Below are 27,431 nucleotides of genomic sequence, written 5' to 3'. Positions count from 1 at the left end.
TTGAAAATATATATTTATTAGCCATTTGGTGTACGGGGTTGCTTTCTCTTGTCCTCACGGAAAGATTTTTGGATCCGTCTAGCTATTGCGTTTGTAAGGCTGAGAAGACGCTTTTCTAGGAGGACCAGTGAATGTAAAAGCCCACTGAATTCCTGAGCCTCCACCACTATTCTATTAAGGCATTCGTGAACCTTAACACCGTTGACAAAGATAGATATTGATGTGTCTTGCTGGATGATAGGGAAGGCTTTCTTCCTGCCCTTTTTATACCGCTCCAGCGTCTCCCCGAGACTTAGTATATATGAAGTCGATGGAATGCTGATGGTTATGAAAAATACGTTCGGGTTTGACACAATTGTCCCCAGCCCAAGCCTTCCAAGCTCTTTGTCATTTGATTTAGAAGTAAATATAATCTCACCAGGCAATTCCGGAGATGGAATTCGGAGTTCGAACGGGAGGGGGAACTCTACGCACATCCCCAACCCATTTATTTCAGGAACAAATGGGACATGTGGAGGGAATATGCTTACCAAAGAAAACACAATCGGCATGTTGAACCTTATCTTTGAAATATATATCATTCCATCATTGGGAATATTTACCTCAATTCCAAACCTGCTGGTGAGACACCAATCTTCATATTCTGATGAGCCAACAAAAGGATCGTGATATGGCTTTTCCAGTATCGTCCTTCTTCCACTAAGCTGAGGTTTCCTTACAGTCTGAAACTTGTACTTAATCGTCTCAGAAAACAAGAACTTAGAGAATGTAAGGTTGAGGATCTCATAGGGCGGGCTTTCACTTTCATCTCCCTCCTTTCTGTCTCTCCAAGGATTTCTTTTACAAGATTCTATAGAGAACCCCACAGTATCTTTATCCACTTCTACCACAAACCTCATTCCTGATGGTAGAACTTCATAGAAAGAGCTCAAGAGTAGATTAGGAACCTTTGAAAACAAGAGATGCTTCAGCCTGTCACTAAAAATCTTCAGCGACCAAGTGTCCTCATCAGAAGTCATCGTCTTCCCCACACTTCTAATCTTCCAATTGCTTGTGCTACCGATTTCTGCAGCCAATATCTTCTTTCCCTTTCCTTTGGAAAACTCATTTCTTATGTCTGCCATTATCTTTCTATATAGCGAGTGCTCTATGACCATAGGCTTGCTTAACTTGTTGCCATTAATAAGGCACACATTCATTAAAGTATTGGCCACCGAAAACTCTGAGAACCGGCACAGTATTCCAAAAGACCTGTATTCACACCCTTCAAACTCATGATGAGACCAGGGTAGAATCTCTATGGAAGCAATTCCTCTGCCTTGAGAGTTCTCATCGCATACATCAAAAGCCGCAACCCCGATTCTTGGGATGTCAAACTCAATACTTGCAGAGTTGAACATCTCCATGGGAATCGACATCTCTATAACACCTTCATGCACACATTCAAATCCTGGGGCACAGTCTTCCATCTTCCTTAGCCTAGACTTGACTATCAAGTCCTTGTTACAGACATACTTTTCAACCCCCATGCCATCTTCTTTCATCATAACCCTGGAAACTATGTCCTTGATTGCTCTTGCTATATAATCCTTTTCATTGCAAGCCACATCTACATCGCACATCCCCAATGCTACAAGATCATAAATGTGAGAAAAGGATATAGAAACATCTATTCCACCCGCGGCATTGAGGCATACCTCTTTCCCTTTCTTCGAATAATGGAACTTGGAGTTTCCGATCTCCACCACTACGGGATGGATTGGCCCAAAGCTTAGGCCCTTTGTATCTGCTACTAAATTGAACTTTATCCCACCCATCACCCTGATAGTATTCTGGACAAAAGCTCCAAGATCATCGGGCTTACCGTTATCAGGGATGATTATGGAGAAGTAATGCTTTCCAAATTCATTAGGCTTGCTATTATTATATTTGACACAAATCTTTCTGGAGCCAAATCCTTGCTTTTCCCCCTCCTCTATAGGGTCATCCCCAACGTACTCAGTACTCCTTAGTATATAGTCTAAAGTATCTTCAATTTTTATATGCATCACAAACTTCCCAAAGAGTCTTCTACGCAGTGGTTCATTTGTGTTCTTATACAAAATGTTAGAACTATCCACATCAACTTTTATGTTTATTCCTGCACTGACAAGAGAGAAGCTGAAGCCTTGGAGATTGAATTGGACGAACCCAACGGTGTTTTTCTTAATCGGAGAAAAGGCAACTGCGGTGTCAATGCGGAGAGCTTCAGAAGCATTAGAGATGACATGGTGGACATTAATGGGGTATTTACTCTTTTCAGAGGACAGAAAGTCATACTTTTCATCCGAAAAAAAAAGATAGAGCTTTTCAGAAAGATCACATGCTACCCCGATACCATTCACAAGAATACCCAGCCCAACCTCAGAATTGAAGACAACCCGCAAATCCTTCTTCCTCCACATTCTGAAAGCTTTCAGAGTCTTCAAGGAGTTAAACTCAGAGAATGTACATGATAGTACAAAGTGTCTATCTGTGTTGCTTAGTTCAACATTAATCCTTCCAATGTAACATCCATTGAGATGCACAATTCCTTCGAATGGGTTAGAAGGAATGCCCAAAAAGCTGTAACTCTCAATGCCTGGAAGCGCATCCTTACTGATATAAATATTGAACCTCGAGTACTTCTTTTTCATCACATTCCTCATAATTATTACAGGAGCACTCAAAGGTGTTTTTTTGGCATCATTATCCATAAACGTTATGTCATAGTCCTTTGAGTTTTTTGCATTGAATCCAATTCCAATTCCGAGCCTGATGTGTTCCTCAGGTGTCCCATCATCGTGATTTTTGAAGTAAAAATCTTTCATCCTAATACATACCTCGTCTCCTCTGAGTATTTGAACAAAGTTCCTTTTAAGCTCATTTCCCCATTCTTCTGATATACTGATCTTTATGATCAAAGGCTCCATGAATATGGATCCGTCTACCTCAACAGGTGCAATCGTTAAGGTCCTTGGGCCCTTCCCTCCTCCAAAGTTGATCACGACCTCGCGACTTCTGATCACAACAAACCTGGGGACATTGAACTTACTACTGTCCACCTCTCCTTCCAATAGAAGACAACCATCCTTCATTCTAGTATATATCTGCTTAAATACAACCTCCTTTCCAGGACGGGAAATCGAACTCCCTAAAGAAAGGGTTTGGGAGCTACGGAAGGGAAACCTTATGAAACATAGGCGAGGATACATCCTTGCATCTATCTTGACCACAAAATTGATGGAGAATCTTGATTCAAGCACATTCCTTCTGTTGAAATTCTCAATATATATGTCTCCATTAAACAGGATATTCTTATGCTTTGCAATGTTAGCTCCAGGGATTCTCAGCGACATCAAGGGACTCTCAATGCCATCCATTGACATGCTAAATAGATTCGCAGTTACATCCGTGAACTTTACATGAATAGGGGACTCCGAGTTCTCAAGCGAAATCCCAACCTCTATCTTTTTCCATGTCTTTGTGTCATACACCACCTTATTGAGGCACAGCTTGCTAAGATCCAAAGTGTATAACCAATAGAAAGTGTTGGCCAACCGACACATTGCAATTATAGAAAACAAATACAACGAGTATAGAATAAGCTTCCTCTTCTTACGTCTGAAAGGATTTCCCTCATGCCCAGATGGACTTTTGAGTGATGGAAATTCTTCCAACTTGCCTATCAACATTCTCTGGGGTGACCATTTGAACACATTACAATGCTTAAATGATAACACTTACCAGCAAGCCCATAGGAGTTTAAGTATAATGATTGAAATGTCGAGGGACGAGTTAAACCAGCTAGTTTACAAATATCTTGAAGATGAAGGATACATATACACTCTTTTCACATTCAAAAACGAAGCCGCACCTAGTGATAAGCCTCTTGGTCATAGTTTGGTATCTCTTGTAGGGAAAGGGCTGCAGTACATATATGGTACCGAGCATCTGAATGGAAACGAGGTAGTTGAGTGTGATGCAAAGTTCTGTTTGTCCGAGGAGCATGTGTGCAAGTTTAAAAAGAAGGAGGATGCAAGTGCCGATGCACTCTATGGGTTGAAGAAGGAGGGGACGATGGTTGTTGATGTTGAAGAAGTTCGTTTGGGCAATGTAGGGAGTGAGTTACTTTCCTGCTGGAATAAGGAATGGCTGGGTATCTACACGACGTCTGGAGAGGTCCTTGGACTTGGAAGTGAAGGGTTGCTCTGGAAGAGAGAGATGAAAAAGGTAACAGCTTTGTCTTGGAGCGATGACAATTTAGTTGTTGGAAACGAGGGCGGTGAAGTAATAACAGTCAACATTTCAAGTGGAAGGACAAGGAGCCACACATGCCATAGCAAGGCTGTCACAAAAGTAAAGCAGCGTGGAATGGGAATCCTTTCGTCTGGAAGAGATGGGCGTATAGTTATGATGAACAACGGAGTTACTGAAATGAGTGTTTCTGAGTGTGGGGTGGAAGATATTGCATGGGTGGGGGAGAATGAAGTTGGATGCAGCCTAAGTGATTTTTCTGTTTCGTTTGTAAATAGCAACGAGCTCAAAGTATCAAAAGTGGGCACTCATGAAGACAAGATAAGTAACATAGAGCATAATGAGGAGATACTCTCAACATCTTCACATGACGGCACTCTCGGATTGTGGGATATTGTTTCAATGAACGGAGACAGAATGAATGTCCATGATGGGCGTGTTAACTGCCACAAATGGATGAATGGTAGGATTGTGACCTGTGGGTCTGACAGGTTTGTCAAGGTCTGGGATATGGAGAAGGCAATGCCTATTCACGAGCTAAACCATGAGGATGAAGTTATATCCGTTGACTGCTCATCACGCCTGGTTGCAAGCGGATCTCTAGATGGCAGAGTGATCCTAAGCGATTATAGATGCAATGAAGCTTACAGATACAAAGCAGATGGAAGCATTTCGAAAGTTTTATTTTCTGAGAGCGGGTCATATTTATGTATCTGTATATCTGGCCATCCACCAAAGTTGATAAATCTTAGGTATTTCTAACATTTGTTGTACTGATATTGTTTCATCATTTTTCCATTACCTTGATGGAATCTATGACTTTCATGATATGCCAGCATATTTCATATCCACAGGAGCACAGATATTTTGTTTTACCTTTTATTACATAAGATTTTCCTACCTTGAAGTAGTCTACCGAATGGATCCTTTCCCTATGTACGCTTTCCTTGTCAAGGTAGTCAATGTCGTCTCCCACTATTAGGTAAATAGTTTCTCTCCGCATCCTTTTGAATCTTTCCAAGTCCATTGGGGAAGAAGTAGAAATAACAAGAAAGCTAGTCTTAGATTCTTTATTTGAATCGGTTAGGCCCAAAGCTCACAGGGTCGACATATCTATGGCCGATGTCGAGACCATCGATAATAGAAATGTCTTCCTTTGCTAATTCCTTCAGATCGATATTCTCTTTCAAGTGCTCCTTAGACTTGCTTCTTGGAATTACACAGATGTTTCGTGAGACAATGTAGCTAAGTATTATTTGGGATGGGGTGCATTCGTATTTCTTGGCTATGGCCTTGATGGTCTTGTCTTCTCTAACCTTCTGAGATGAATCATGACCTGACCCGAGAGACGAGTAGCTAATTACTTGGATCTTCTCGGATTGCATGAATTCCACAAGCTCCTTCTGATTTAAGTATGGATGGAGTTCGAATTGGGAAACCGCCGGACGAATTCGACAGGCTTTAAGTACCTTTTCAGTATTTTCCTTGCCGAAGTTGGATATTCCAATCGACTTTGCCAATCCAAGATCAACAAGTTCCTCCATCTTCTTCCACACTGAGACTGCATCAAACTCTCCGATGTTGTACTTTTTACCACAAGACTCCACACTACCGTTGGGTGCGGGCTCAAATGTTACTGGCCAGTGAATAAGATACAGATCCACATAACTTGTCTGAAGATCATCCAATGTCTGTCTTAAGGCATCTTCCGGGCAATGATGGAATGTATTCCAAAGCTTTGATGTTATGAATAGGTCCTTTCTTTGTACTACTCCTTCATTGAACAGCTTTTTCAGAATGTTTCCTATCATTTTCTCATTGCCATATATAAAGGCGGTGTCGATATGCCTGTACCCCAAGCTAATTGCATTTCTTATCGAGGCTTCAAGAGATGATTCGTCCTCTAGCCCCCATGTTCCAAGGCCGACAGTAGGAATCTCATGTCCATTGTTAAGCTTCTGAGTTCTACACACCATTTGGGTTTTACAAAATCTGAAGATTTATTTAGAAATTACAAACATAGAATTGGATGGATTTGACAGGTTTGAGGTCTACCCCAGGATGAAGGAGGATTACGAAGATGAGGAGGAAAGGGTGTTCCAAATGATGTATAAGTGCAATAGGCCCACATCCAAGTCCGAGATAATGGCATACTTCAAAGGCGAGATAGGGGGAACTGCAATACAGGAGATTCTAGACTATTTGGAGTCTGATGGAAGGCTGGTGACAAAGACTTACGGGAAATCCAAAATATATCTTGTCAACCAAGACTTATTCCAGAGCGAGGAGGATGTCAAGCTGAATGCAGAGCTCCAGGAGTATGGGGAGAAAAGAAAGATTCTTGAAGAAGAGATTAGCACTCTTGACGCAGAAATTAAGATGCTCGACAAGATGATGTCTATCAATCAATTGGAAGAAAGTATCAAGATTCTAGATAAAACAGTTAAAGATAACCAAGAAAGGCTTGAAAGCTTCAAGAACGGGGGGAGAGAGGTTTCCAAAAAAGATATGGAGAATGCCAAAAAGAAGTATGAAAGGGCACAGTCTGGGCTTAAGAAGATCAGAAGGATCTTCAATGAGGTTATAGAAAGGCTTTCTGAGGGGATGGACATGAAAAAGTCTGAGTTATATGAGGAGATTGGAATTGAAGTATAATACTTGCCTCATGAGAATTTCTTATATTATTAAACGGTAATATTTTCAAATGCAATTGTTTAACCCCGATGCGAGACAACAAGCCGATAATTCTAACAAAGAAAAAACCTGAGGGCCAGAATAGGCCAAAGGGACCAAATCCTGAAGATGTGGAGGTTAAAATGGTCAGTAAAGAAGTAGGAGATGCTATAGCCAATGCAAGGACTAGGAAGGGGATGTCAAGAAAGGACTTGGCTCAGAAGTTGAAGAAAAATGTATCAGTGATTGATAGTTGGGAAAGAGGAGAGGCACCTTACAACGAGAAAATTGCAAGTGAAATTGAAAAGCTTCTTGAGTTCAAGATCAATTGGAAATAATAAAAAAACTTGTTTTTATTTTTAAGGCTCAAGCGGCTCAGAAAGACTGGTCCTTAACGTTCTGCATCAATGTACTATTCTTGTCCCGCTCCTCATTATAATACTTCTCAAGGAAGTATATTGTATTTGGTTTGTTCTCCATGCACAGGGAATATACTAAGGATGTGGTTGCTCTGTAATGATCTATGGTGAAGTCTAGAAGCTCAAAAACCCCAAGGGCTCTAAATGCATTTTGGACGTCTTCCATATGCCTGCATGCATCAGATAACATAAAGGCACTAGCGTTGTATATGTCTTTGTCCTTTAGCAGGCCAACTAGCTTTGGGAACTTCTCTTGGACCTTTGGGTTCAAAGCTGCTGCATAGTTTGACAGGATGACAGAAAGATCGTTTACAAGCCCGTTGCGAACCTCAGGGTCATTAGATGCATCTATTCCTTTCAGAGTGTTTTCTGTGGCCAGGGGATATGGATTCAGGATTATGTCGATGTTTTCCTCGTCTTCTTTTGTCAACCTCTCTCTCACCATTGGGGCTATGAAGAAGGGTCATTTCTAGGATTATCTTGCTGTGGATTCTTTTGGTCCTTGAACACATCCCTTCAATGCCGAATTTAGAAAGACTCCTGGCTGAGCAAGAGAACTTGGCAAAGAACAGAAAGTACAAGTTCTACGCGATCCCCTTGCCAGAAAAGCCAAAAAGAAACATTACGAGATGGGAGTGTGGGATACCAGGCCCTCCTGACGGAGTATACAAGGGAGCTTACTATACACTGTATGTGGATTTCCCAGATGATTACCCATTCAACCCCCCACAAGTAATGTTCAAGTATCCTGTGTACCATCCGAATGTTTATCCTACCAATCAGGTGTGCCTTGATATCATCGGAGACAGATGGAAGCCCAGTCTAAATGTCATGAATGTGCTGTGTGGAGTCCAACAGCTTCTTGAAGCCCCCAATACACGCAGCCCTGCAAACACAGATGCTAGCCTATGCTTTAAAAAAGATCTGGAAAGATATCTAGAGAATGTGAAGGAGAACATCGGAAGATATCATAGAAGGCCAGAGTGGAGAGGGCTATGAATGTTTATTGAGAAGTGTTTTGCCCAAACAAGTGCCTGTGTTCCTTGACAAGCTCTTCAAACTTCTTGATGTTTGAGCCAACAATTCTAGTTAGGGCACCCTGACTTCCGTTCTTGTCTTGTAGCTCTTTCATGTCCTTGTCTACAAGCACAACAGTTGGAAATGCAGTAATGTCGAATTCATCCCAGAGAGACGGATAAGAAGCTGTTCTTGTTCTGCAAATCTCGAAAACGTTGATTTCCAGGTCTGTACTGTATTGGCTAAGCTTTTCTTTCAGATCTTCACATGGGCCACAGTTTTCTGAAGAGAATTTTAAAAGGGAAGGCCTTCCGAGTTCCTTTACCTTTGCCTTTATTTCCTCGGGGCTCATACCACTGCAGTCGCGTACTATAATTGGCATCTTTGGGGTTTGTTTGTTTGGCAATAAAATATAAATAGAAAGGTTTCTGGAAAATGATAAAGAACTTCTTAAGCCAAGACCTGCGTTGCCAAGATGCTATGGTGCCATGATTTATTAGTATAATGGCAATCGAGATGTTAATGGGGAAAAAATTTACCCTCCAATGAGTGAAATGCAAGAGCCGATGATGGAATCTGAAATGACCCTCCAGGAGGCACTCTCCAAGGTATGCAAGGTGTCCAGGACGTACTGTAAACTAAGCAGAGGGGCAAGGGAGACAACAAAGAAAATACTTGCCGGAAACATGAGGTTTGTTATGCTCGCAAAGGATGCTGAGCCGAAGATTGCAAAACTTGTTACACTTTTAGCGAAGAAGAAGGACATTCCGATTATTTCAGTTGAAAGTCGGCTGGAGCTGGGAAAGATTGTTGGTGTGGAGAATGCCAGCTCAAGTGGGAAGGTAAGAAGCAAAGGATGCTGTGTTGCAGGGATTCAAGACTATTGCGAACAAACAACCGAAGCTGGGTTTGTTCAGGCAGCTTTGTTAAAGGGGGTTTCTTCCTAATAAAACGTTCTATCTATTCCCTTTATTCTTGATAAGTCGTTTCCTCTGCGGTGTTTGTAGACTATTGGAGGGCCTGTAGGGGCCCTAAAGGGGAGGGCATTAAGGAGTGTTAGTGATATAGAGGATCTTTAGTAACGGATTACTAATGGATTCACCTGATGGGAGATCTGGATCTTCGATTTCACTAAGGAAGCTAGGAATGATTGTGGCAATATTCTTTTTTGCCATGGCAACCGGACTTATGTTCATTTACAGGCATCTGAACAATAAAGACAACAGAATGTCTAGGCCAGGGCCACAGGGCAAGTTTGGGGTTTCTTTGAAAAGAGGAGGGAGCGAGTCCTCACCCTCGGGAAATGAAAGGATAAGTCTTCTTTCGATGGATGCAGATCACGTGAAAAAGCTATTCAATATGTTTTTTGAAGACATTAAAAACGGGAGAGAAGCATATTCGGATATTCTGAGGTTTCTAGAACGCCACGAAAAAGATCCTGGCTTAAGTTCTGGAACAAGGGGATTTATTAAAACAGCAATATCATTTTTAGAGGGCACCTCAGAATCTAAAACCGGCTCTTCAGATATCGAAGTCCTTATGGCGTTGGTTGATGTAATAGCCAAGCGATTACCAAAGAAATAAACCAAAGGTTTCTCTAATTTTCATGTGAAGTTTGTCGGCCATGTCCTATTATGTAAAAATGCTTATAACTTATCCACTGAAAGGAATGGATGGGACACAGATACCCTCCTTTTTCCTATAAGGCAAATATGCAGTAAAATGGTTAAATTCTTGGAGAAGAAGGAGAGGTGCTATGGATATCCTGAGAAAGTGTGCTTCCTTACAACTCGCTTGTATGCTTATGGGGATGATAGGAATGGGAACTGCTACTAAGCCAGGGGAATCCTCATCTAGTTCTATTTATGGGGTGTCAAATGAAAGAAAGATAATTAATAACTACTTTAGTGACGACCAAATCGAGAAATTTCTTGAATGGATATCTAAAATACCAAACATCATCAAGGAAAATTCAAGTGAGATCAAGGTCGCTTCAGGATTGATAAAAGGCTCCAGAGAAAATCTATCTGGGCCAGTTCGAGCAATAGGTGATGTCTTTATTCGAATCCTTGGGACGAATGTGAATGATGTGAAGTTCTTCAAAGATTTCTTTATACTTGTTCTTGTTAAATTGATCAATATACCGGATATTATTGAGGAGGTGAGCAGTGCCTTGAGCTAGAAGTAATAAACAAAGTATTTCATCACGTTCTGTTCGGAGTTCGCAGTTAACCTGTAAAATATTTCTAGACCCATAGTGAGAATGAGCATCGAAGAAATTAAGGGCAGCACCGAGGAGAACGGTGGAGGTGGAGAGGACAAAAAAGATAGAGAGCAGTGCATGGATAACTGCAAGGACAACGAGGAGGTGAGTAACATATTCAAACCGGGGGACTTGAGTGATCTCAGGAGCAAGAAAACTATTTTTGAAGACCTAGGTGGGGAAAAGAAGCAACCAAAGGAGTCTGAGTTTTTAAAGACGCCTGTTTCAAAGAGTTCGACACCTGTGCAGAACGAGATTCCTGGGGTTGTGTTTAAGGCAGGAGCCAACCTGCACAAGTTTGTAGGGGAATGGGAGAATATAGGGCCAGGCTTTGTGTATGTGACAAGGAATAAGGAGAAGAGGTGCTTTTTCATTAGAGATGGGGTGATGATGTGTGCATTTGACTTCCTTGTCACCTATGACACAAGGCCCACGAAGAAGAAGCTAGGGGTGTGCATTGGAGTTAGAGAGATGATTGAAAATAAGTGTGTTGAGCAACCTTACTGTGTTGTCTTCAAGAATGAGAAAGATGCAAGTGAGTTTGTCCAGACAATGAAGATTTAGGATAAATGCACTGATATTATGAAATTAAACAAGACTATCATGGCATGCTTACTTCCTTGCATATTTCAACATTGCTCTACTTGAAGATGAATAGCACCCCATAACTGATGAATATTATAGCCGAGCTGAATGACTATCAGAAAAACATATGCCTAGAGTTTATTCTAATCAAGTATCTTGGAACAAATAAAACCAAAGGCAATGATAAAATCGACGTGTGGTTGGTTGGAGACGAAAGTGGAACAATAGAGTTTGGAGTATGGAACTGCTCTTTAAGCCCGGGAGATGTAATACATTTGTCTGGGGGATATACATCGTTATTCCAAGGAAAGAAACGACTCTTTATATCCAAAACTGGATGGATTAACCGAGTGAGAACTTTCAGAAAGATATTCAAAGTAAGTGAATGCCATGAAGAAATACTTAAAGAGTTTTCAGAATGATTGAAAGAGAGAGGAGATGGCAAAAAATGAATCATTTATTCCAGGAATTTGGAAAGGAGCACTCTGAAACTCTTTGGATCCTTGACCCTGTACGCCGCAGATGTATCTTGTTGACCTACTTTAATGGTGTATCCATTACACAGATCAAATGCTTCTTCATCAGCAACATCATCCCCCGCACATAAAATAAATCCTTCTCCAACTTCCTTCATGACACATGACTTTTTGCTGCTTCTAACTTCAACTATATGATTGCCTTCCTTCACATTGTCTCTACAAATCCTCATCAGAAGCTCGAAAAGAGCTTTTGCTTGCTTCACTCCTACAAGAGGAGACGCATTCCTGAAATGGAAGGCATAGCCTGTTCTTTTCTTTTCCAGCTCAGAGCCTGGTGTCCTCAAGTGAAAGAACTCTGCAACCCTCCATGCAAGATCCTTCTGTGGAAAGGCAACGCCTTCCTTCCATTCCCCGTTGACCCGACGGCATGCTCCATGCTCTGCAAAGACCTCAATCTCCCTTGGAAAAAACTTGTCTGAGTCCTCGACGCTTCTTCCAGTAGATATTATAACTCTACAGACCTTATTCAGCCTTACAAGCAGATCCTTTATTTCTTGAGTTGGTGCTGCCATCGAAGGATGCACAGCAATGTCTGTCAGTGTTCCATCATAATCCATAATCAATGTCCTGGTCTTGCTTTTCTTGAAGTCATCAACCATCCTTGCAGCATTTTCATCCTCCTTGCTATCCAAGTCAATTTGAATTGCTTCTTTCTTCCTGTCCTCCCGCTTTTTGGTACTCGACTTTTTCTTTGCATTCTCCTTCCCATTTTCTTTTTGTTTCATTGACAACGATGTCCTCACCTTTGGCTCTTTGGGCTCAAGATCAACGTCATACTCAATTCCACTAGCATTCAAAAAGTTCGTCATAAAGCGCCTCTTCCATTCCATCTTCCCAACCATCTCCTCAGAGTTCTCTTCAGTACTTTTTCCTGCTTGTTCAAGCTTCTCATTTATCTCGTCTGCTACTTCAAAGAAATCATATGGATTGCTTTGGACAATAGGAATCCCAAGAAGCGAACAGACATCTGTTATTTCTGAGCAATGGCATAGATCGCAAGATTTCAACACAGAAACAAATTCGGCATCATTTGCAGGTATAAATACCCTTGATGGGATGTTGTAGTTCATCTCAAGATACTCCCGAAGTCTCATAACCTCGGTTTGCTCATCAAAGTCTCTGTTTAAGGCCTTCGTGATCAGAAACAAAATCATAATCTCTTTCTCATACCTAGACAAATAGGCTTCAATCCCAAGAAGATGGGTCTGGGAGTCAAATGGAACAAGAATGACCTTTTTCCCTTCAAACCCTTTAAATCTCTCCACCTCAGACGATACCTTAAGAATGGCATCTCTATCAATTCCTCTTCTTCCTACACAAGTTAGCGGCACCCTTACATCCTTATACTCTGGATTTCCTGCAACAAATCCCTTCTTCTGAGAAACTAGCATGTTAAAAGATCCCTCAGACAAGTTCTCACTAAACTCAATGTATTTGCAGCAAAGAATCGATGAAAAAAGTTCCTCCCAAAATGGAATGCACTTGAACAATAATGAAAAGGGAGCACAGAAAGACATTCCAGTAGGAACAGAGCCAAGCATGCCTGGAAGGAGAAGTAAAGAATGGTCTATCACCCACACAACATCCCCTTCTTCATAGATCTCCATTATTTTCTTACAATATTCAGTGACATACACCTTGTATCTTTCAAACATGCTGGCATGGTTTAGATCTTTTTGCACAAACTCATAGGTGTTCTTCCGAAGGATTCTTTCAATCATTCTTGAGTATTCTCCCTTCGTTTGGAACACAGGATAGCATCTATAATGCCTCATAGATTCTTCAATCCTCTTACAGTCTTCATCATCGAAAGCCTCAGAAGAGTAGAATCCGGGTGTCCCTACAAAAAACATCTCTCCATCATCCAACATATCAGGAACCATGAAGTGAGGTTTTGCAAAAAGCCTCAGCTTTTCTTCATTATCCTCAGAAAACTCTATCTGGATCTTGCTTGCCTTATCAGGATGGGAAATCTTCTTCAAGAGAGAAGAGATCCTCTTTCTTATTGTTTCTTCGATCCCCATCCTCGATGCACATATGGGCAGTTCATCCATGGCAACTATGATCTTCATTTTCAGGAAAGACTACGGAAGGACGTTATATATCAAATCCATGTCTTGTGGACAAATAGGGTTCCACGTATCAAGCATTCTGATAGAGACATTGCTACAGCCATTTTACTCGAGAAGACATCCCTAACAACAAACTCCAAACCGAATCAATCATATTTTTCTTATGGGAGTCAGGATAATACAGGCCTGGTCGTCCTCCTGAGGCTTCACAAATCTCTTGATAGGAAAGTATTCTATAGCTAATCCGAACCTGGATATAAACTTCTTTGTGGATTCTAATGCTTTCGAATGGGTCGAGAAGTCTAGCTTTCTTAGCATACTCTCCATATCATCTACATCTCCAATACTTGCTTCTACCATACACCCACTTCCATGTTTGCATGACCGGCCATACACTAGAGATCCATTGGTAAAGTCGGTTCTGCACAGCAATGCTGCAAACATCTCCTCGAGGCCTCCGACAAAGTGCTTTCTCAGCCTGTCCTTGGGGTCGTCTTCAAAATACACAATCTCATCCATATGCTTGAATGGATAGGATATGTTCTCGTGATGGTTCGACCATACATGTACATTGTCATAGATCTCCTCAAATACCCCAATCCAGTACTCCAGCAATTCTCTAGGCCCTCTAATCTTTTTTTCCTTGTTCAAAGAGCTACCATTAAAGATATACTCATTCTTCGGAATGCTGAAACAGCAGGAAAGGTCCGGGGATAGTACCCTTAAAATCGACATTATGAACTCTCTGGCATATCCTCTTTCGCATCCTGTCGTGTCCACATTCTTTATATACACACGGGCTCCTATCCTTTGAAGTGTCATTCCAACCAAGAGTGCCTCTCTATTGAAGAGAAGGAAGAGGTAGCTTCCACCCGACACAAATGCCTGGACACCAACGCTGGAGTCTCCGCAAGAATTCTCCATATGTTTCCTTATCTCTAGATCCATCCACAGGGTGGTGAGTTTCTAAGTAAATCAAAGATCTTGGAGCTTTTTAAGATGGGATACCAGTGCCGGATAAGAATATCCCCAATGGGATGGGTGGAAGCGATTAACTCAAGGATAGATGCAGAGGATGGAGAGTATGTTTCGCGGCTGTTCAGTAAAAATGCAGAGATGGACATTGAACAAGGGAACATCGATCTTAGTGGAGTCAAGTATCCGTTCAACATTCTCCTTGAACATCAAAAAGCGGCCGTAGAAAAGAAGAGCTATGGTGCACACGAGTTACTAATAAAAAGCACTGTAAGAATGGTTGGGAGAGAGAGGTGGACTAGTCCGATCATTAAAAGAGTTGTGTATGAGCTTCTCGAACCATGGGGTCGATACAACCCTAATAGGATGAGCAAGCTTTTAGCAGACATATATAAAAAGTTAATAGAACAGAAGAATCCAGCCTTTGTCTATGTTGGGAATGCCTTATTCCATATACACCTTGAAACGGGAAGATTCAAGCTGGCAGAAGACCTACTGATGATTGTAAAGGAGCCTGAGACAGTTTGTAGAGACTATTACGTGTTCTACTATTACAAGGGAATTATTAAAATGTACCAAGAGAGCTTCAAAGAATCTTATTTGGCATTGGAAAGAGCATTTGGGTACAAGAAATGGAGAAGGACAATGGCGCCTGTTTATTTCATTTCATCTCTACTTGTCAACAAGTTCCCCAAGGACATATATCTGAAGAGGTTTGGATGTGATTACTTATCAGAGGTAGTCTCTGTAGTGCGAGGAGGTTTCTATATGGAGGTGGATGATGCAATCAGAAGTGCGTCTAAAGGAGTTGTAAATCATAATCTCTGCAGAATCATCTCAGCCCATTGCCCACTTATATGTTTCAACAATCTAGTGAACAGGACCTATCTGCAGTATGGGTGTGACAGTAGACTCGACATCCAAAAGATCTCTGAGGCTTTACCTGATATCGACTTCAAAGAAATTGTTTGCCTCTTGAGCAATGCAATCGAGTCAGGCAGATTGAGAGGATATATATCGATTAGCAGAAGAGTGGTGGTGTTTAGTAAGGCCGACCCCTTTCCGATAATTGTTGTTTAGGCAGAGGAGTACAAGGTCTGGCTATCTAGCCATTTCAGCAGATAATCCTAGACTATCTATTGCAACACCTCGGAGATCTTTGATGAACCTTATAGCATCGTCCTTGGACTCCAAAGTCACAAATGCAAACCCTCTGAACACTCCTGTCTCTCTGTTCATGACAAGATTGGGACTCATGAAGAAGACACTTGTATGTGACTTAATGATAGAGTATAGCCTATCCCTTGTCATGTCCAGAGGAAGGTTTGAAAGCTTAACGCTACATGTTTCCGGGCGTTTGATTGTTGGAGGGACATAGGCATTTGACGTAGTTGGCTCCTCCAAGGAAGGCCTGTATGGGGTGTGTTGCTTCTCCTCCTCTTCATACTCAATGCCTATTTCTGTTGTATACAGATTAAATTTTGGTGCAGCTGTACTTTTAACGACTCTTATTCTGCTCGTGTCTCCAAAAGTCTTTATGCCTCTCCTTCTTTCTATACCTTTAGTGTCTGGATTGAACTTTACTATTTCCATTGGGATTCCAATTCTTTTGGTTTTAATGTGTCCCAGAGACAGAATAAATTCACAAAGATTTATTTACATTCCTAAGTATCCAAGTACAAAATCAGATACCTTTTTGTTGAAAGGCTTATATACATATCCTCCGGGCGCAAAGACCCCACCCCTGGATTGCTTTCTACAAGGGCCTTCCAAGTAGAACAGTGATGCCTCCGAATCCAACCATATTTTGGAATAGTTGGATTCCCAGAAAGGCCTTCGAAGCATGACCTCCCCATTAAACTCGTCCTCAATAATAGGTTCAAAGGATTGCCTGGAAGATTTATAGAAAGAATGATTAAAGATATGAATTTCACCAGAGAATACATTCCGAGACTTATCAAACCTTTCTCCCGCGTTCCTTCCCACCTCTTCATCGGTCTGGTTAAGGTCTTTCTCCACTAGTAGGACGGGCCCATCAATTTTACTGCAAATAAGCCTATCGTCCGAGTGTTCATCTATCTCTCCCAATACCAGTTCATAATCCCTATAACTTCTCTTGTTGTCTTTCTGGTGGTTATGAACCGGGAGATTGCCTATGTCGGTGTTTGGAATATGGATGAAACAGCATCTTTTTCCATAAGGGCAGCTTCCTTCTTCCCAGAAAGTCTTACATGTCTCTGTCTTGTATTTTGGATGCCTCTGAACATATCTAAGCTCAGCCTTGCTATGTGCAAACTGGCACTTATCACCATACTTGCAATAGCCTATCTCTGTATGGCTTCTACACATTTCTGTCTTGTAAAGCTGGTATTTTTTATTGGTATGAGACCCTCTAGCTGACGAGAAGTGTGTTTGGATAGAGTTAGAAAGCACCTTAGAATCGTGGCCTTTCAGCCTTCTTTCAAAAGGATTTTGCTCTTTATTGATTGATTGTGTGGAGATATGGGGTATGACATTCCCTTGGAACAGCTTCTTATTACTTTTAAAACATGTACAAACATTTCTAGGCTTGGAAGCCTTTTTGGCCAAAAGACACTGACACTTGTCCGGATAGCCTTCTGTACAGTCGTTTGTGTCAATACTGGTTGTCTCTATCGGCCATGGATCCTTGTCCATTTTCCCTCCAAAAATGTCCATGAACCTTAAGTTTAGGTGGAGTAAAAGATATGTATACCAAGCAATTTTTGACTATGATTAATAGATAAATTCACCTTAAATCAATAAATTAATTTAAGCTTCTACCAAGCTCTTGATCTTTAAGGCTAAATTAAACGCCATCCAACATCCATCCTTCAAGATATTTCTGATAAAGTATCTCGGATATTACTTCTCTATTTCTGGAAATCATGTTTCTAGTTCTGTGTCTTGGAAGCCGGCTTTATATAGGAAAGACAATAAGGTCCTCAGGGTCATCTTGGCTCATTAATTTGATATTAGAGGAAATGATATGCTCTGTCTAATTACGTCTTTGGCATCAGAGATCATGGCACTCCCAAAAAGGAAAAAAGAATGTGACAAAAGACTATTCTTTGTTATTTTAATGCATATATTTGTGGAGCAAGGGCAGTATCAATGAAGCTTTTGGGATTGTTGGCAATTGCATTTGGTGCTATCAACGCTCTTAAGACCAAGGCCCTTCACCTTAACTGTGAACAGGAGCTTAAGCCTTACAATGCTGTGCTGGATGCCAAGTGCATGGCATTTGCCCTGAACGGAAGCAACATCAACGAAGCAATCAGATACCTCAAGGCAATGAACATCGAGAAAGCATATGTACTCTACTGGAACGACCACGATCTTCGTCAGAATCCCATGGTTCTCTACAGTAACGGGACTCTTGCTCCTCTTGACCCACACACAAACACAGCAAAGTACGTCCTTTGTGTTGAGACCTGCACCTGCCCAGGATCCGAGATTAGGCCTTCTGCCCCTGCTCCATGCGAGAAGATATATATCGAGAACAATGGGTCTGTCCCATGCGAGAAGATATATATTGGAGGAGAGACCACCACTTGCAAGAAGATTGTTGTCAACCCTTCTCCAAAGAGAGAGTGTATTCCATGCGAGCCCTGCGATTCTAGCAGCAGTGATGAGGTGTGCAAGGACAAGAGATGCAAAGTCTTCCCAAGGGTATGCAAGAAGGCATGTGGATCAAGGCATCGTAGATCCCCAAAGAAAGTTGAGGTTGTGAAGAGTCAGAAGACATTCACATTCGATGTTGAGAAGTATCGAAGAAGAGGAGAGGTTGTTGTCAGAGTTTGCTCTAAGGACTCCAAGGATAAGTTCGAGAAGTTTGTCCTGTCTAGGAATGGAGAGATCAGAGGAAAGAATGACAAATGTGTTCCCGAGGTTCTCCCAAAATGCCTTAGATGCCCAAGCAAGGTCTACAAGCTCAAGAAGCGAATTGAGCGTGATGTCTGCCAGAAGGTTTGCATGTACATCAACAGCAAGTGCGAGATCTTTGTACTGATTGGTGATTGTGAATTCTACAGGGTTATTGTCAGAGAAAACGGAAGGCACAGAGGTCTCCGTCTTAGAAAGGTTCGAGGGCACAAGCTCAAAGAGCTCATCAAGCACGGTCTCTTTGGTGTTGAATTTGGTCCTGTGGATTGCAACTGATTGTAAATAAAAGCAGACTGTAAAACTTGTCTTAAGCCTTTTTTAGAGCTGTTCGCAAGGTAATCAAGAGATATTCTAGTTACCCCGATGATGCAGCTTGGACATTTATTCGCAGGCCAAATAGTTATGTACATCTCCTTCCTACTGCTTGTGGCCGTTTCTGAAAGCAGGATCATACCAACAGGAGTAAACTACCTTGCCAGGTCTTCTTTCCTTCGTGTGTCGGATGCCAAGGGTGTGTTCTGCTTTCTGTTCTCGTTCTCCACAACAATCATTGGGTTTATGTTGGAGACTATGCGGTCAACAGCAAAGATATGTAAGAATGATCGGATGAAGTACAGGGTGATGAAGGCACAACGTGGATTTACTTATATGACATTAATCCTGTTCATCGACTTCCTCAGTGCATATATATTCAAGTCCTTGAACGACAGGACAACCAGCTTGCTTATTCTTGGACTGGCCAGTCACATATGTTGCTCATTTACAGCATTTATTGGAATGGATATGCTGAACACCTTTTTCTATCTTACCTTTGTCATATCGAACTTGGGAGTGCTTCTCCTTACATATGTTGCTGGGTTTGACCGTGCATTCATAGGCGTGGGCCATTATCTTGGGAGATTCAGGCCTTTCTGAACTAAGGATGATTAAACTTTATGCCTCATTCCTTTGCTACATGCTTCTAAGCATCCAACTTTCTATTGGTTTTATAAATTCTTCCCACTGGTCACATAGAGTTGTTTGAGACTTCATTATCCCTACCTCAAATAAATACCAACTCTATCATTTCTTCATGAAGCTTTTGGTCATCAGCAATCGTCTACCACTAACAATAAAGAAGGGGAAGAATGGGTTTGAATACACAAGGACAAGCGGGGGCCTGGTAACTGGGCTGAAGAGCATAAACGACAGAATCAGGTTCAAATGGCTTGGCAACATAAGTGGTGTCGAGCTGAATGAAGAGGAGAAGGATATAATAAGAAAGGACTGCTGGGAAAAGTTCCATTCAATCCCTGTGTTTATCGATCCAGAACTAAACAGCGATTGCTACGATGGATTCTGTAATGCCATTCTCTGGCCAATAATCCATTCATTCAAGGACGATGTTGCATTTACCATCAAGAACTACAACGCATATGTGGAATACAATAGGATCTTTTGTGATAAGGTATGCGAGGCTTTAGAGGATGGAGACATTGTTTGGGTTCACGACTACCATCTGATGATGCTTCCGGAAATGCTAAAGAAAAAATCCAAGAAGGACTTCAAAGTGATGTTCTTCTTACATACTCCATTTCCACCGGCAGAGATAATGGAAACCCTTGCATGCAGAAAAGAGATAGTAAGTGGGATGGCACACAGCGACCTTGTTGCATTCCATTCATTCGACTACGCCATCAACTTCCACGACACATGTATAGCCAACCACATAGAGGTGAAGACTAAGCTGGATGCAATTCCCATAGGAATTGATCCTGAAATGTTCCGAAAAATACTCAAAGAAAAGAAGACTGTGGAAAGGATAAAGGAGATCAAGCAGATGTTCAAGGGAAAAAAGATACTTCTAGGTGTGGACAGGACTGATTACATAAAAGGAATGCCTCATCGTTTCAAGGGGTTCCACAGGTTCCTTGAAAAGTATCCGGAGTTTGTTGGAAAGGTTGTGTTTCTTCAGGTTGGTGTTCCCAGCAGAACAAACGTTAAGGAGTACTCTTCATACACTAACAAGCTGAACGAACTTGCATCCGAAGTAAACAGTAAGATTGGGCCTATTGAAGCAACACATATACACTTTCTAAACAGAAGTGTGGAGTTTGACGAGCTGTGTGCGTTGTATGCAGCAAGTGATGTCCTCCTTGTGACATCGCTGATAGATGGAATGAATCTTGTCGCTCTGGAGTATGTTTCATGCCAAGACGAAAACAAAGGGGTGCTCCTTCTGAGCGAGAGTGCAGGAGCATCCACAACTTTATCTGCTGCATTGGAAATAAACTCGTGGAATACTGAGGAGATTGCTGATGGAATACAGAAAGCCATCATGATGCCCATGGAAGAAAGGAGTGAAAGACATGAGATAAATAAGAAGGCTGTTGATGTCTTTACATCTGTCGAGTGGGCAGAAAGGAATCTCGATGGACTTTGTGATGGCTGGAGGAAATCACTGATGCTCTAGACGAGATTCTCTGCGAATAAATTAGGTTTATTCAACATTTGTTTGCCAGCCCAAGCAAATATATTTTGCTGAGGCGACACCCTTCAGGAATGTTTTTCTTGTTTCTAGGACATGTTTTCTCAAGAACTTTGTTCTATTTGGACAAGAGCAAAGAAGTGGAAAGTGCTCTAAGATTGAATGGGCAGACTGTAGTTCTGATGCAGGCTGATCTGTTCCACAAGGAATCGGCCAGCTATCCATGGAAGGAGGCAAAGGGAACAAGTCCCGGCATCGGGCTTAGCATATACAAGTCTGACGGGGATTACAAGAACGCAGATCCTGACCCAAAGAAGTTGACCTTTAAGGATGTGAAGCGCGATATGTCCACTACATTCTTCTATACAACACCAGAAACAGGATATTACACTATGGTTTTTTCTTTGGACAAAGACGTCCAAGGAGAACAGGCCCTTGGGCTTGCCATTTACGAAGGGCGCCCATGGATCCCGGAGATTGTTTCAGGGACAGATTATCAAATGGAATGGCTGATAAGGAAGATGAGCGATTTGCTGTATGCCTCAAAGAACAACTTTGACCTGCAAAATTTGGACGATTGGGACGAGGTAGAGTATATGATTCTATACAATAGCATATTCAAGCTTATCAACGGGGTAGTTCTGCTCAAGATAGGCACAGTATTTGTTACCTTATTGTACATCAACAAAAAAACAAAGGAATTCTATGTGTCTAAGAAGATAATAAAGAAGTAAAAATACCTTTACTTCGTGTTTATTGTTTCTTCTTGTGCAAGTCTATGACTGTAAAACCAGGGCTCCTTCTCTCCTCAGGTTCTCCATATATTACAGGCTTAGATGGAATAAACTTTGGAAACATAACTTTCTTTCTCAAAGCCCTTATATTATTTTCTATTGTTCCTTGCTTAGCTCCAAAGTGAATGGTTTCAAACAACTTGAGAGTTATTGCATCTCCAACCATCTCGGATATTTTATTGAAGGCTTCCATCACATCCATAAAACCTTCTAAAAATTCGTTTATAATCTCTTCAACCCCGTCAGCTTCTGCCTTACACATACGATTTATGACAGCCTTGCGTCTGTTTTGTCTCTTCTTCTCCTCCTCAAGAATGTTTTTATCAAGGTATTTTGGAATCTCTGTCCCAGTGCTTGGTAAAGCCTTGCTTTGAGGAATACTAGCCTTAACGAATGAGGAAACCCTAACCTCTCCTCCACTTGGATCCATAACACTTACTCTAGCCAATGTTTTTTTCTTCTTAAATGGATCCATCACGGGAATGTTGCATTTCCCATATCTTGGAATCTCCGATAGCTTAGTACAGACTTTGTGAAACCTGTTCAAGTGCTCAAAGAGTTCAGTTTGGTACGGAAACACATAGCATTTGTTTACCTGACAAGTCTGGAAAGTACAGCAGTAATGAGCATTTCTATAATGTGCCTCCAGATCTTTGAAGCCACTGTAATATTGATATTTCGTTCCCATCATGTCACAAACATGGCATAGCTCATGTTTGAGATTGCAATGCTGCTTTGCATCATCAGAATCAAATAGATAGATTTTGCAGTGAACGCATAGCACATGGCCATCAAATCCTTCTTCTTGGAGACTCCCATTCTTGTGATCCTTGATCGTGTCGCTTCTATAAAGCTTGATTTCATTCCAAAAATCCTTTCTGTTCTTGATGCATTCAAGACAAAGAATAACTCCATGACAACTATAGTGTTTACTGAGCTCTTTTAAAGTCCCAAATTTGTTGTGGCACTTTTGACATTTGTTGGACAAGAGATCCTCCATCATCTTCTTCACACATTCTCCCTCATAAAAAACAGTCGACGCAGCCCTCCGACCTTTCCACAGCTGCTTGGAAGCTCTTTCACAACCCAATGAAAGTGTAGAAAAGATAATTTCTTCTGCAGGCTTTCTACATAGGGGACATGTGGGCTGCATGTACAGAAACACAAGCCTCATGGAACAAACCATGCATATTCGATGGTTGCAATCATATCTTGCAAAAACATCCATACTACCGGTACATACTTGACACCCCATGGGTCTGCGATAACTAGTAATTTACAATCGATTTTGATGTGTGCAAAAACGAAGGTGACAGGATTCGAACCTGTGAGGGCGGAGCCCACTAGTTTTCTAGACTAGCGCCATAACCACTCGGCCACACCTTCATATAATCCAAGACCATTCCCGACAAGTTGCTTCCCCAGACAGCTTTAATTCGCCCCCATACACCAGTCATCGAAAGTATCAGGGATGGATATGCTGCTAACAATTTAGTAGAAAGTGATATTACATTACACATATGTGGATTAATCTTTCCCCTGCTGAGAAAGAGTACATAGGGCCATAACCCCTTGAAAATGGAAAGGACAGAACACACAGGGCCATCTTCAAAGCTCAAACTGCATATTTATAGCAAGGTTCCAAAAAAGAAACATGTAAGAGAAAATGTCGTTGTCAGGAGCTATACTAAGAATCCAAGAAGAAAACCCAAGCCTTGGAGCCTCGAAGAGGAGGAGGCATTGCTTAGAGGAATCAAAGAACTAGGACATGGCAAATGGAAGGAAATTCTGGAGAAGTATAAAGATGTCTTCCAAGAGGGCAGGAGACATATAGATCTGAGTGACAAGATCAGGGTGATGAATAAGAAGGCATCCTATTATTACACCACAAAAATAAACTTCATTGAGGTCAACGATGAAGGAGAAGAGGTCTCAAATGCACTTGGAGAAAGGCGTGTGTATCCATCAAAGTTTCCCTATTCCGCAGCAAAGAAGGCGGGGCTGTACCGGTTGTCTTCCGGAGTAAAGGAAGCAATAATTAATATCCAAGGAGAGAGAAATGGTGTCATAGTCAGACATAAATACCTTGCATCCGCCTCTCCAGGGTCTCGTACCGGAATAAACCTTGTTAAAATAGGCAGTGAAACCATAGAAAGGGCTGCTGCACAACCAAAGGATACAGGGGAAGCCTTCAGTGCTGAAGAATAAACCTTTTATTGTTATTTTCTAGCTATCAATAGTCACTGGAATCCCAGATATATACTCACTTCCTACAACAAAGCTCTCTTTCCTCACATCAAAAGCAAGTGTAGACTTACATATCGGGCATGTCTGCTGCCGTTCACACCACATCTTGAGGCATTCTATGTGAAAGCAGTGTCCACATGCCAGTTTCTTTCCTATCTCCATGTCGTCCCTGCATATCGCGCAAAAGCCATCTCCAGACCCCTCAACACATTTCTCGAGGTCCTTACATAGCTTGAGGTAGCTAAGGAACACCTTGATCTTTGCAACCAAAGCATCCAATATTGTCAATGCAGATCGGAAGAGATTCAGAGGGAGCCTGTAGCTGAAAGACGTGATTCCTATGAATACTATATAAACAAGGAGTGTGATGCTCATGTATGCTATATCGATGTAGAAGTTGTGCAGAGACCTCTTGTCGTCATCATCAGACAGAATTAGATTCATGATGCAGATATTCTTTATAGAGGCTATCACAAGCAGAGTGTACTCAAAAAGAAAGAGAATCTGCCCATCGATGGAGGATATGCAGGAGAGAGTAAATAAGAATGCCATGAGCCCTGAAAACAGGGATATCCCATACGCAAGGCTATACAAGGAAGAGTAAACATCTCTTTTTATCCTTGTGCCTAGTAGCCAGCTAAGAGACTTCACACACAGAAGCATGGCAAAGAAAAGCCCATTCTTGAAGCTAATGTCATTATCAAACGTAGACACAACAAGAAGGAAGTCGGTCAAGAAGTAAAGCAAAGATTCGTTGAAGTTGCTTATTTCTTCTGATCTGAGACTCTTGAACACATGGTCTATTATCCGTCCTGTCAGGGTGCACATAAGAAAGATCAGAAACGTGGCATGAAGAATGTGCACAGTGCTGTTACGTGTCGTGGTTGTAAGAATGTTGTACATGGTTAGACTTCCGTGGCTTGCCTTTGTGGTGTATATAGCAAGTAAGATGAAATGAGTAACTCCATATGCAACGATCTTCTTCATTGTTCAGGGTGTAATGTTTGTAATTCATTCAATGGAAGGGGATTTGAAATCGAATATGAAACATATGGTATTTATCCATTTATCTCCAGGGCCTTATCCACTGGAACACCTTCACCGCAGAAAAGCGTGGGACATCCTCCCTCCGATGATGATGTCTTTTCTGTCCAACACATATGGCACACAGAAACAAACTTATCATTCTCAGGAGTAGTGACTTCGATTGAAGGCCCAGACAGACTAGCCTTCCCGTCGGTATACTTCAGGTGGAATCTTCCGCTCTCAGAGCAAAAACAGCACAGAACATCAAGCTCATACATCTTGTCACATAGCTCAACCAACCTTCTTGACCCTTCAAACAGATTCTTCTTGAAATCCGTGAGAAGGCCATAGCACCATATCGAGACCTTGTGGACATCTACAACTTCCCTTAGCTCTTCTATCTGCCGGGTGCTCAGAAACTGTGCTTCATCTACAAACAGGATATCTACATCCTTATATGAAATGTCCTTCATAAAGTTGAACTGAGGATCAATACATAGATTACACTCCATTTCGGCACCGCATCGTGACTTTATTATGGTGCTGCTGTGTCTGGTATCAATCTGAGGCTTTGCCAGAAGCACCTTCCACCCTAGGACGCTGGCTCTCTTTGCCCTCAGCAACATGTTAGTTGTCTTCCCACCGTTCATCGGAGAGGCTACAAACTTTAGTACTCCTCTTTTCATTTATGATGTCTAAGGGCTGACGAATACTTTTATACTTTGAATTCCAAAAAACCGCCAAATTCATTACAATTAAAGTTAATGGCCATCCCGCATTCGTATCTTTCAGAACACAGCTTCTGTTTCAGGTTTCAAGAAACTATAAAACACTCCTCAGTACTGGAAACAAATGCAAGCAGAAGACTACAATGATAATCACCAAAGAGGAATTCACTGGGGATTTACAAAGGTTTTAATGGTAGCAGTACTCTACGGGCTGAGCCTGGTATGCATAATCCTCGGCCTGAAGCCGTTATTCGATATGGAGTTTGAAATCAAGAGCTTTGCAAACTTGGCATTTGTTGCATTCCATGGATTCTACATGTTCAGCTTCATGGCAGTCCACAAGAAGAGCCATTTTATCTTCTGGTCAATAAGTTATCTGATCCTGAGCGGAATCTCTCTTTTTTTCTACTTCTATGAAGACTTGTTCTTCTGACTCAAGACCTTCCCATCCATTGCGGAACTGCAATCTTGTCATCCAAGACAATGCAAGCCTTTCCTCCGTATTCACATTCGCCCGTACACTCAACTCTAAATTCACTGCTCAGGTCCATCTCTTTAGATTCGTCTACCACTATCTTCATCCCAAAGAAATACAGGCTCAACTCGTTCATTAGCAATTCAACCTTCTCATGATTGAAGTTCCCATGTATAATCTTGATGAAATTACTGTATACAGGTGAATATATCCACCTTAAGGTGCTTGGGAATGTCTTCGAATAAAACCTTTTAACTATTGCATCTCTCCTTCTCCCTATCAACTCATCCCTTCTGAGTTTCACTGAAAGAATCCGTGATGCACAGTTGGTCATAAGGATCTTGAGTATCTTGAAGTCATCCATTCTAAGAAAGTTATCCACAAATTCGTTGCTGATGGCCTTTTCAGTGTCATACGGATCAAATTCCTTGATATTGAAAATCTTACTGTTAATGGTGTTAAACGCCTGTACTCCGTCAATTATTATCACATTTGGCATCGTGTTTGGTTCTCTTACCACGGAGACCTCTCCATAAGAAGATGCAGAGTAAACGTTGTGCTCAATAAACGGCTCCCTGTCTCTTAATGCCTTCAGAACATCAAAGATGTTTCTCCAATCAAGTGCCCCTGGATTGTCAAAATCATAGTCCTCTTCGTCAAGATCCGGATTCAGAGGCTTAAAGTAGTAAGAATCTAATCCAAGGGCATAGGCGCTTATCCCGCCCCTACTTAGCAATCCATGGAGTCTTCTGGCAAATGTTGTCTTTCCAGTCGATGTAGGGCCTTGGATACATATGATGTATCTTCTGCTTGGATCATAAGGTCCTTCAAAGCATTCATACATAGCATCCCTTATTCCTTCGGAATCCCTACTGCACCTGGTCTCTTTCCCATTGTGAGAAGAAATCATCTTGGTAGGGATAGTTTCTTTGTACTCTTCTACAAAAAAGGGCTTTAAGTGACTGTTATGTTT

The 27,431-nt window shown here is 41.6% G+C and overlaps 28 protein-coding genes and 1 non-coding gene across 29 annotated transcripts; 16 read left to right on the top strand and 13 right to left on the bottom strand.

The window, feature by feature from the left end:
- Nucleotides 1–17: 17 nt before the first annotated feature.
- EROM_010790 (hypothetical protein) lies at nucleotides 18–3,713 on the bottom strand (the record flags this gene model as incomplete). The annotated part of the gene is made up of 1 exon (XM_009265645.1): nucleotides 18–3,713. The coding sequence occupies one exon, from the start codon at nucleotides 3,711–3,713 to the stop codon at nucleotides 18–20; it is 3,696 nt and encodes a 1,231-aa protein (XP_009263920.1).
- Nucleotides 3,714–3,792: 79 nt separating this feature from the next.
- On the top strand, nucleotides 3,793–5,037 carry EROM_010780 (WD40 repeat-containing anti telomeric silencing-like protein; the record flags this gene model as incomplete). The annotated part of the gene is made up of 1 exon (XM_009265644.1): nucleotides 3,793–5,037. One exon carries the CDS (start codon nucleotides 3,793–3,795, stop codon nucleotides 5,035–5,037), a length of 1,245 nt encoding a protein of 414 aa, XP_009263919.1.
- Nucleotides 5,038–5,345: 308 nt separating this feature from the next.
- EROM_010770 (aldo-keto reductase) lies at nucleotides 5,346–6,251 on the bottom strand (the record flags this gene model as incomplete). The annotated part of the gene is made up of 1 exon (XM_009265643.1): nucleotides 5,346–6,251. The coding sequence occupies one exon, from the start codon at nucleotides 6,249–6,251 to the stop codon at nucleotides 5,346–5,348; it is 906 nt and encodes a 301-aa protein (XP_009263918.1).
- Nucleotides 6,252–6,336: 85 nt separating this feature from the next.
- Nucleotides 6,337–6,930, top strand: EROM_010760 (Tat binding protein 1-interacting protein; the record flags this gene model as incomplete). Its single annotated transcript, XM_009265642.1, has 1 exon — nucleotides 6,337–6,930. The coding sequence occupies one exon, from the start codon at nucleotides 6,337–6,339 to the stop codon at nucleotides 6,928–6,930; it is 594 nt and encodes a 197-aa protein (XP_009263917.1).
- A 68-nt stretch (nucleotides 6,931–6,998) lies between these two features.
- Nucleotides 6,999–7,286, top strand: EROM_010750 (hypothetical protein; the record flags this gene model as incomplete). Its single annotated transcript, XM_009265641.1, has 1 exon — nucleotides 6,999–7,286. One exon carries the CDS (start codon nucleotides 6,999–7,001, stop codon nucleotides 7,284–7,286), a length of 288 nt encoding a protein of 95 aa, XP_009263916.1.
- A 37-nt stretch (nucleotides 7,287–7,323) lies between these two features.
- Nucleotides 7,324–7,812, bottom strand: EROM_010740 (hypothetical protein; the record flags this gene model as incomplete). Its single annotated transcript, XM_009265640.1, has 1 exon — nucleotides 7,324–7,812. One exon carries the CDS (start codon nucleotides 7,810–7,812, stop codon nucleotides 7,324–7,326), a length of 489 nt encoding a protein of 162 aa, XP_009263915.1.
- A 74-nt stretch (nucleotides 7,813–7,886) lies between these two features.
- On the top strand, nucleotides 7,887–8,366 carry EROM_010730 (ubiquitin conjugating enzyme E2; the record flags this gene model as incomplete). Its single annotated transcript, XM_009265639.1, has 1 exon — nucleotides 7,887–8,366. One exon carries the CDS (start codon nucleotides 7,887–7,889, stop codon nucleotides 8,364–8,366), a length of 480 nt encoding a protein of 159 aa, XP_009263914.1.
- A 4-nt stretch (nucleotides 8,367–8,370) lies between these two features.
- On the bottom strand, nucleotides 8,371–8,766 carry EROM_010720 (thioredoxin; the record flags this gene model as incomplete). Its single annotated transcript, XM_009265638.1, has 1 exon — nucleotides 8,371–8,766. The coding sequence occupies one exon, from the start codon at nucleotides 8,764–8,766 to the stop codon at nucleotides 8,371–8,373; it is 396 nt and encodes a 131-aa protein (XP_009263913.1).
- Nucleotides 8,767–8,929: 163 nt separating this feature from the next.
- On the top strand, nucleotides 8,930–9,331 carry EROM_010710 (40S ribosomal protein S12; the record flags this gene model as incomplete). The annotated part of the gene is made up of 1 exon (XM_009265637.1): nucleotides 8,930–9,331. The coding sequence occupies one exon, from the start codon at nucleotides 8,930–8,932 to the stop codon at nucleotides 9,329–9,331; it is 402 nt and encodes a 133-aa protein (XP_009263912.1).
- A 145-nt stretch (nucleotides 9,332–9,476) lies between these two features.
- Nucleotides 9,477–9,968, top strand: EROM_010700 (hypothetical protein; the record flags this gene model as incomplete). The annotated part of the gene is made up of 1 exon (XM_009265636.1): nucleotides 9,477–9,968. One exon carries the CDS (start codon nucleotides 9,477–9,479, stop codon nucleotides 9,966–9,968), a length of 492 nt encoding a protein of 163 aa, XP_009263911.1.
- A 172-nt stretch (nucleotides 9,969–10,140) lies between these two features.
- EROM_010690 (hypothetical protein) lies at nucleotides 10,141–10,566 on the top strand (the record flags this gene model as incomplete). Its single annotated transcript, XM_009265635.1, has 1 exon — nucleotides 10,141–10,566. One exon carries the CDS (start codon nucleotides 10,141–10,143, stop codon nucleotides 10,564–10,566), a length of 426 nt encoding a protein of 141 aa, XP_009263910.1.
- An 81-nt stretch (nucleotides 10,567–10,647) lies between these two features.
- EROM_010680 (hypothetical protein) lies at nucleotides 10,648–11,211 on the top strand (the record flags this gene model as incomplete). Its single annotated transcript, XM_009265634.1, has 1 exon — nucleotides 10,648–11,211. One exon carries the CDS (start codon nucleotides 10,648–10,650, stop codon nucleotides 11,209–11,211), a length of 564 nt encoding a protein of 187 aa, XP_009263909.1.
- Nucleotides 11,212–11,318: 107 nt separating this feature from the next.
- On the top strand, nucleotides 11,319–11,654 carry EROM_010670 (hypothetical protein; the record flags this gene model as incomplete). The annotated part of the gene is made up of 1 exon (XM_009265633.1): nucleotides 11,319–11,654. The coding sequence occupies one exon, from the start codon at nucleotides 11,319–11,321 to the stop codon at nucleotides 11,652–11,654; it is 336 nt and encodes a 111-aa protein (XP_009263908.1).
- Nucleotides 11,655–11,689: 35 nt separating this feature from the next.
- On the bottom strand, nucleotides 11,690–13,843 carry EROM_010660 (trehalose-6-phosphatase; the record flags this gene model as incomplete). The annotated part of the gene is made up of 1 exon (XM_009265632.1): nucleotides 11,690–13,843. One exon carries the CDS (start codon nucleotides 13,841–13,843, stop codon nucleotides 11,690–11,692), a length of 2,154 nt encoding a protein of 717 aa, XP_009263907.1.
- A 150-nt stretch (nucleotides 13,844–13,993) lies between these two features.
- EROM_010650 (hypothetical protein) lies at nucleotides 13,994–14,791 on the bottom strand (the record flags this gene model as incomplete). Its single annotated transcript, XM_009265631.1, has 1 exon — nucleotides 13,994–14,791. The coding sequence occupies one exon, from the start codon at nucleotides 14,789–14,791 to the stop codon at nucleotides 13,994–13,996; it is 798 nt and encodes a 265-aa protein (XP_009263906.1).
- A 51-nt stretch (nucleotides 14,792–14,842) lies between these two features.
- EROM_010640 (transcription-associated recombination protein) lies at nucleotides 14,843–15,898 on the top strand (the record flags this gene model as incomplete). The annotated part of the gene is made up of 1 exon (XM_009265630.1): nucleotides 14,843–15,898. One exon carries the CDS (start codon nucleotides 14,843–14,845, stop codon nucleotides 15,896–15,898), a length of 1,056 nt encoding a protein of 351 aa, XP_009263905.1.
- Nucleotides 15,899–15,919: 21 nt separating this feature from the next.
- Nucleotides 15,920–16,411, bottom strand: EROM_010630 (RRM motif-containing protein; the record flags this gene model as incomplete). Its single annotated transcript, XM_009265629.1, has 1 exon — nucleotides 15,920–16,411. One exon carries the CDS (start codon nucleotides 16,409–16,411, stop codon nucleotides 15,920–15,922), a length of 492 nt encoding a protein of 163 aa, XP_009263904.1.
- A 63-nt stretch (nucleotides 16,412–16,474) lies between these two features.
- EROM_010620 (zinc finger domain-containing protein) lies at nucleotides 16,475–17,515 on the bottom strand (the record flags this gene model as incomplete). The annotated part of the gene is made up of 1 exon (XM_009265628.1): nucleotides 16,475–17,515. The coding sequence occupies one exon, from the start codon at nucleotides 17,513–17,515 to the stop codon at nucleotides 16,475–16,477; it is 1,041 nt and encodes a 346-aa protein (XP_009263903.1).
- A 435-nt stretch (nucleotides 17,516–17,950) lies between these two features.
- EROM_010610 (spore wall and anchoring disk complex protein EnP1) lies at nucleotides 17,951–18,997 on the top strand (the record flags this gene model as incomplete). The annotated part of the gene is made up of 1 exon (XM_009265627.1): nucleotides 17,951–18,997. One exon carries the CDS (start codon nucleotides 17,951–17,953, stop codon nucleotides 18,995–18,997), a length of 1,047 nt encoding a protein of 348 aa, XP_009263902.1.
- An 87-nt stretch (nucleotides 18,998–19,084) lies between these two features.
- Nucleotides 19,085–19,636, top strand: EROM_010600 (hypothetical protein; the record flags this gene model as incomplete). Its single annotated transcript, XM_009265626.1, has 1 exon — nucleotides 19,085–19,636. The coding sequence occupies one exon, from the start codon at nucleotides 19,085–19,087 to the stop codon at nucleotides 19,634–19,636; it is 552 nt and encodes a 183-aa protein (XP_009263901.1).
- Nucleotides 19,637–19,793: 157 nt separating this feature from the next.
- Nucleotides 19,794–21,173, top strand: EROM_010590 (alpha,alpha-trehalose-phosphate synthase; the record flags this gene model as incomplete). The annotated part of the gene is made up of 1 exon (XM_009265625.1): nucleotides 19,794–21,173. One exon carries the CDS (start codon nucleotides 19,794–19,796, stop codon nucleotides 21,171–21,173), a length of 1,380 nt encoding a protein of 459 aa, XP_009263900.1.
- Nucleotides 21,174–21,262: 89 nt separating this feature from the next.
- On the top strand, nucleotides 21,263–21,922 carry EROM_010580 (hypothetical protein; the record flags this gene model as incomplete). The annotated part of the gene is made up of 1 exon (XM_009265624.1): nucleotides 21,263–21,922. One exon carries the CDS (start codon nucleotides 21,263–21,265, stop codon nucleotides 21,920–21,922), a length of 660 nt encoding a protein of 219 aa, XP_009263899.1.
- A 19-nt stretch (nucleotides 21,923–21,941) lies between these two features.
- On the bottom strand, nucleotides 21,942–23,237 carry EROM_010570 (RING zinc finger domain-containing protein; the record flags this gene model as incomplete). Its single annotated transcript, XM_009265623.1, has 1 exon — nucleotides 21,942–23,237. One exon carries the CDS (start codon nucleotides 23,235–23,237, stop codon nucleotides 21,942–21,944), a length of 1,296 nt encoding a protein of 431 aa, XP_009263898.1.
- Nucleotides 23,238–23,286: 49 nt separating this feature from the next.
- On the bottom strand, nucleotides 23,287–23,368 carry EROM_010565. The gene has a single exon. It is a non-coding gene; the product is annotated as a tRNA-Ser (tRNA).
- Nucleotides 23,369–23,560: 192 nt separating this feature from the next.
- EROM_010560 (hypothetical protein) lies at nucleotides 23,561–24,190 on the top strand (the record flags this gene model as incomplete). Its single annotated transcript, XM_009265622.1, has 1 exon — nucleotides 23,561–24,190. One exon carries the CDS (start codon nucleotides 23,561–23,563, stop codon nucleotides 24,188–24,190), a length of 630 nt encoding a protein of 209 aa, XP_009263897.1.
- Nucleotides 24,191–24,208: 18 nt separating this feature from the next.
- Nucleotides 24,209–25,216, bottom strand: EROM_010550 (HRD ubiquitin ligase complex ER membrane protein; the record flags this gene model as incomplete). The annotated part of the gene is made up of 1 exon (XM_009265621.1): nucleotides 24,209–25,216. The coding sequence occupies one exon, from the start codon at nucleotides 25,214–25,216 to the stop codon at nucleotides 24,209–24,211; it is 1,008 nt and encodes a 335-aa protein (XP_009263896.1).
- A 71-nt stretch (nucleotides 25,217–25,287) lies between these two features.
- EROM_010540 (thymidine kinase) lies at nucleotides 25,288–25,941 on the bottom strand (the record flags this gene model as incomplete). Its single annotated transcript, XM_009265620.1, has 1 exon — nucleotides 25,288–25,941. The coding sequence occupies one exon, from the start codon at nucleotides 25,939–25,941 to the stop codon at nucleotides 25,288–25,290; it is 654 nt and encodes a 217-aa protein (XP_009263895.1).
- Nucleotides 25,942–26,107: 166 nt separating this feature from the next.
- EROM_010530 (leptin receptor) lies at nucleotides 26,108–26,416 on the top strand (the record flags this gene model as incomplete). The annotated part of the gene is made up of 1 exon (XM_009265619.1): nucleotides 26,108–26,416. The coding sequence occupies one exon, from the start codon at nucleotides 26,108–26,110 to the stop codon at nucleotides 26,414–26,416; it is 309 nt and encodes a 102-aa protein (XP_009263894.1).
- A 1-nt stretch (nucleotide 26,417) lies between these two features.
- On the bottom strand, nucleotides 26,418–27,368 carry EROM_010520 (uridine kinase; the record flags this gene model as incomplete). Its single annotated transcript, XM_009265618.1, has 1 exon — nucleotides 26,418–27,368. The coding sequence occupies one exon, from the start codon at nucleotides 27,366–27,368 to the stop codon at nucleotides 26,418–26,420; it is 951 nt and encodes a 316-aa protein (XP_009263893.1).
- Between the last annotated feature and the right edge of the window lie 63 nt (nucleotides 27,369–27,431).

The sequence above is a fragment of the Encephalitozoon romaleae genome, chromosome I, assembly GCF_000280035.1.
Source record: "Encephalitozoon romaleae SJ-2008 chromosome I, complete sequence".
NCBI lineage: Eukaryota > Fungi > Microsporidia > Unikaryonidae > Encephalitozoon > Encephalitozoon romaleae.
This window is presented reverse-complemented; position numbering and strand designations above follow the sequence as displayed.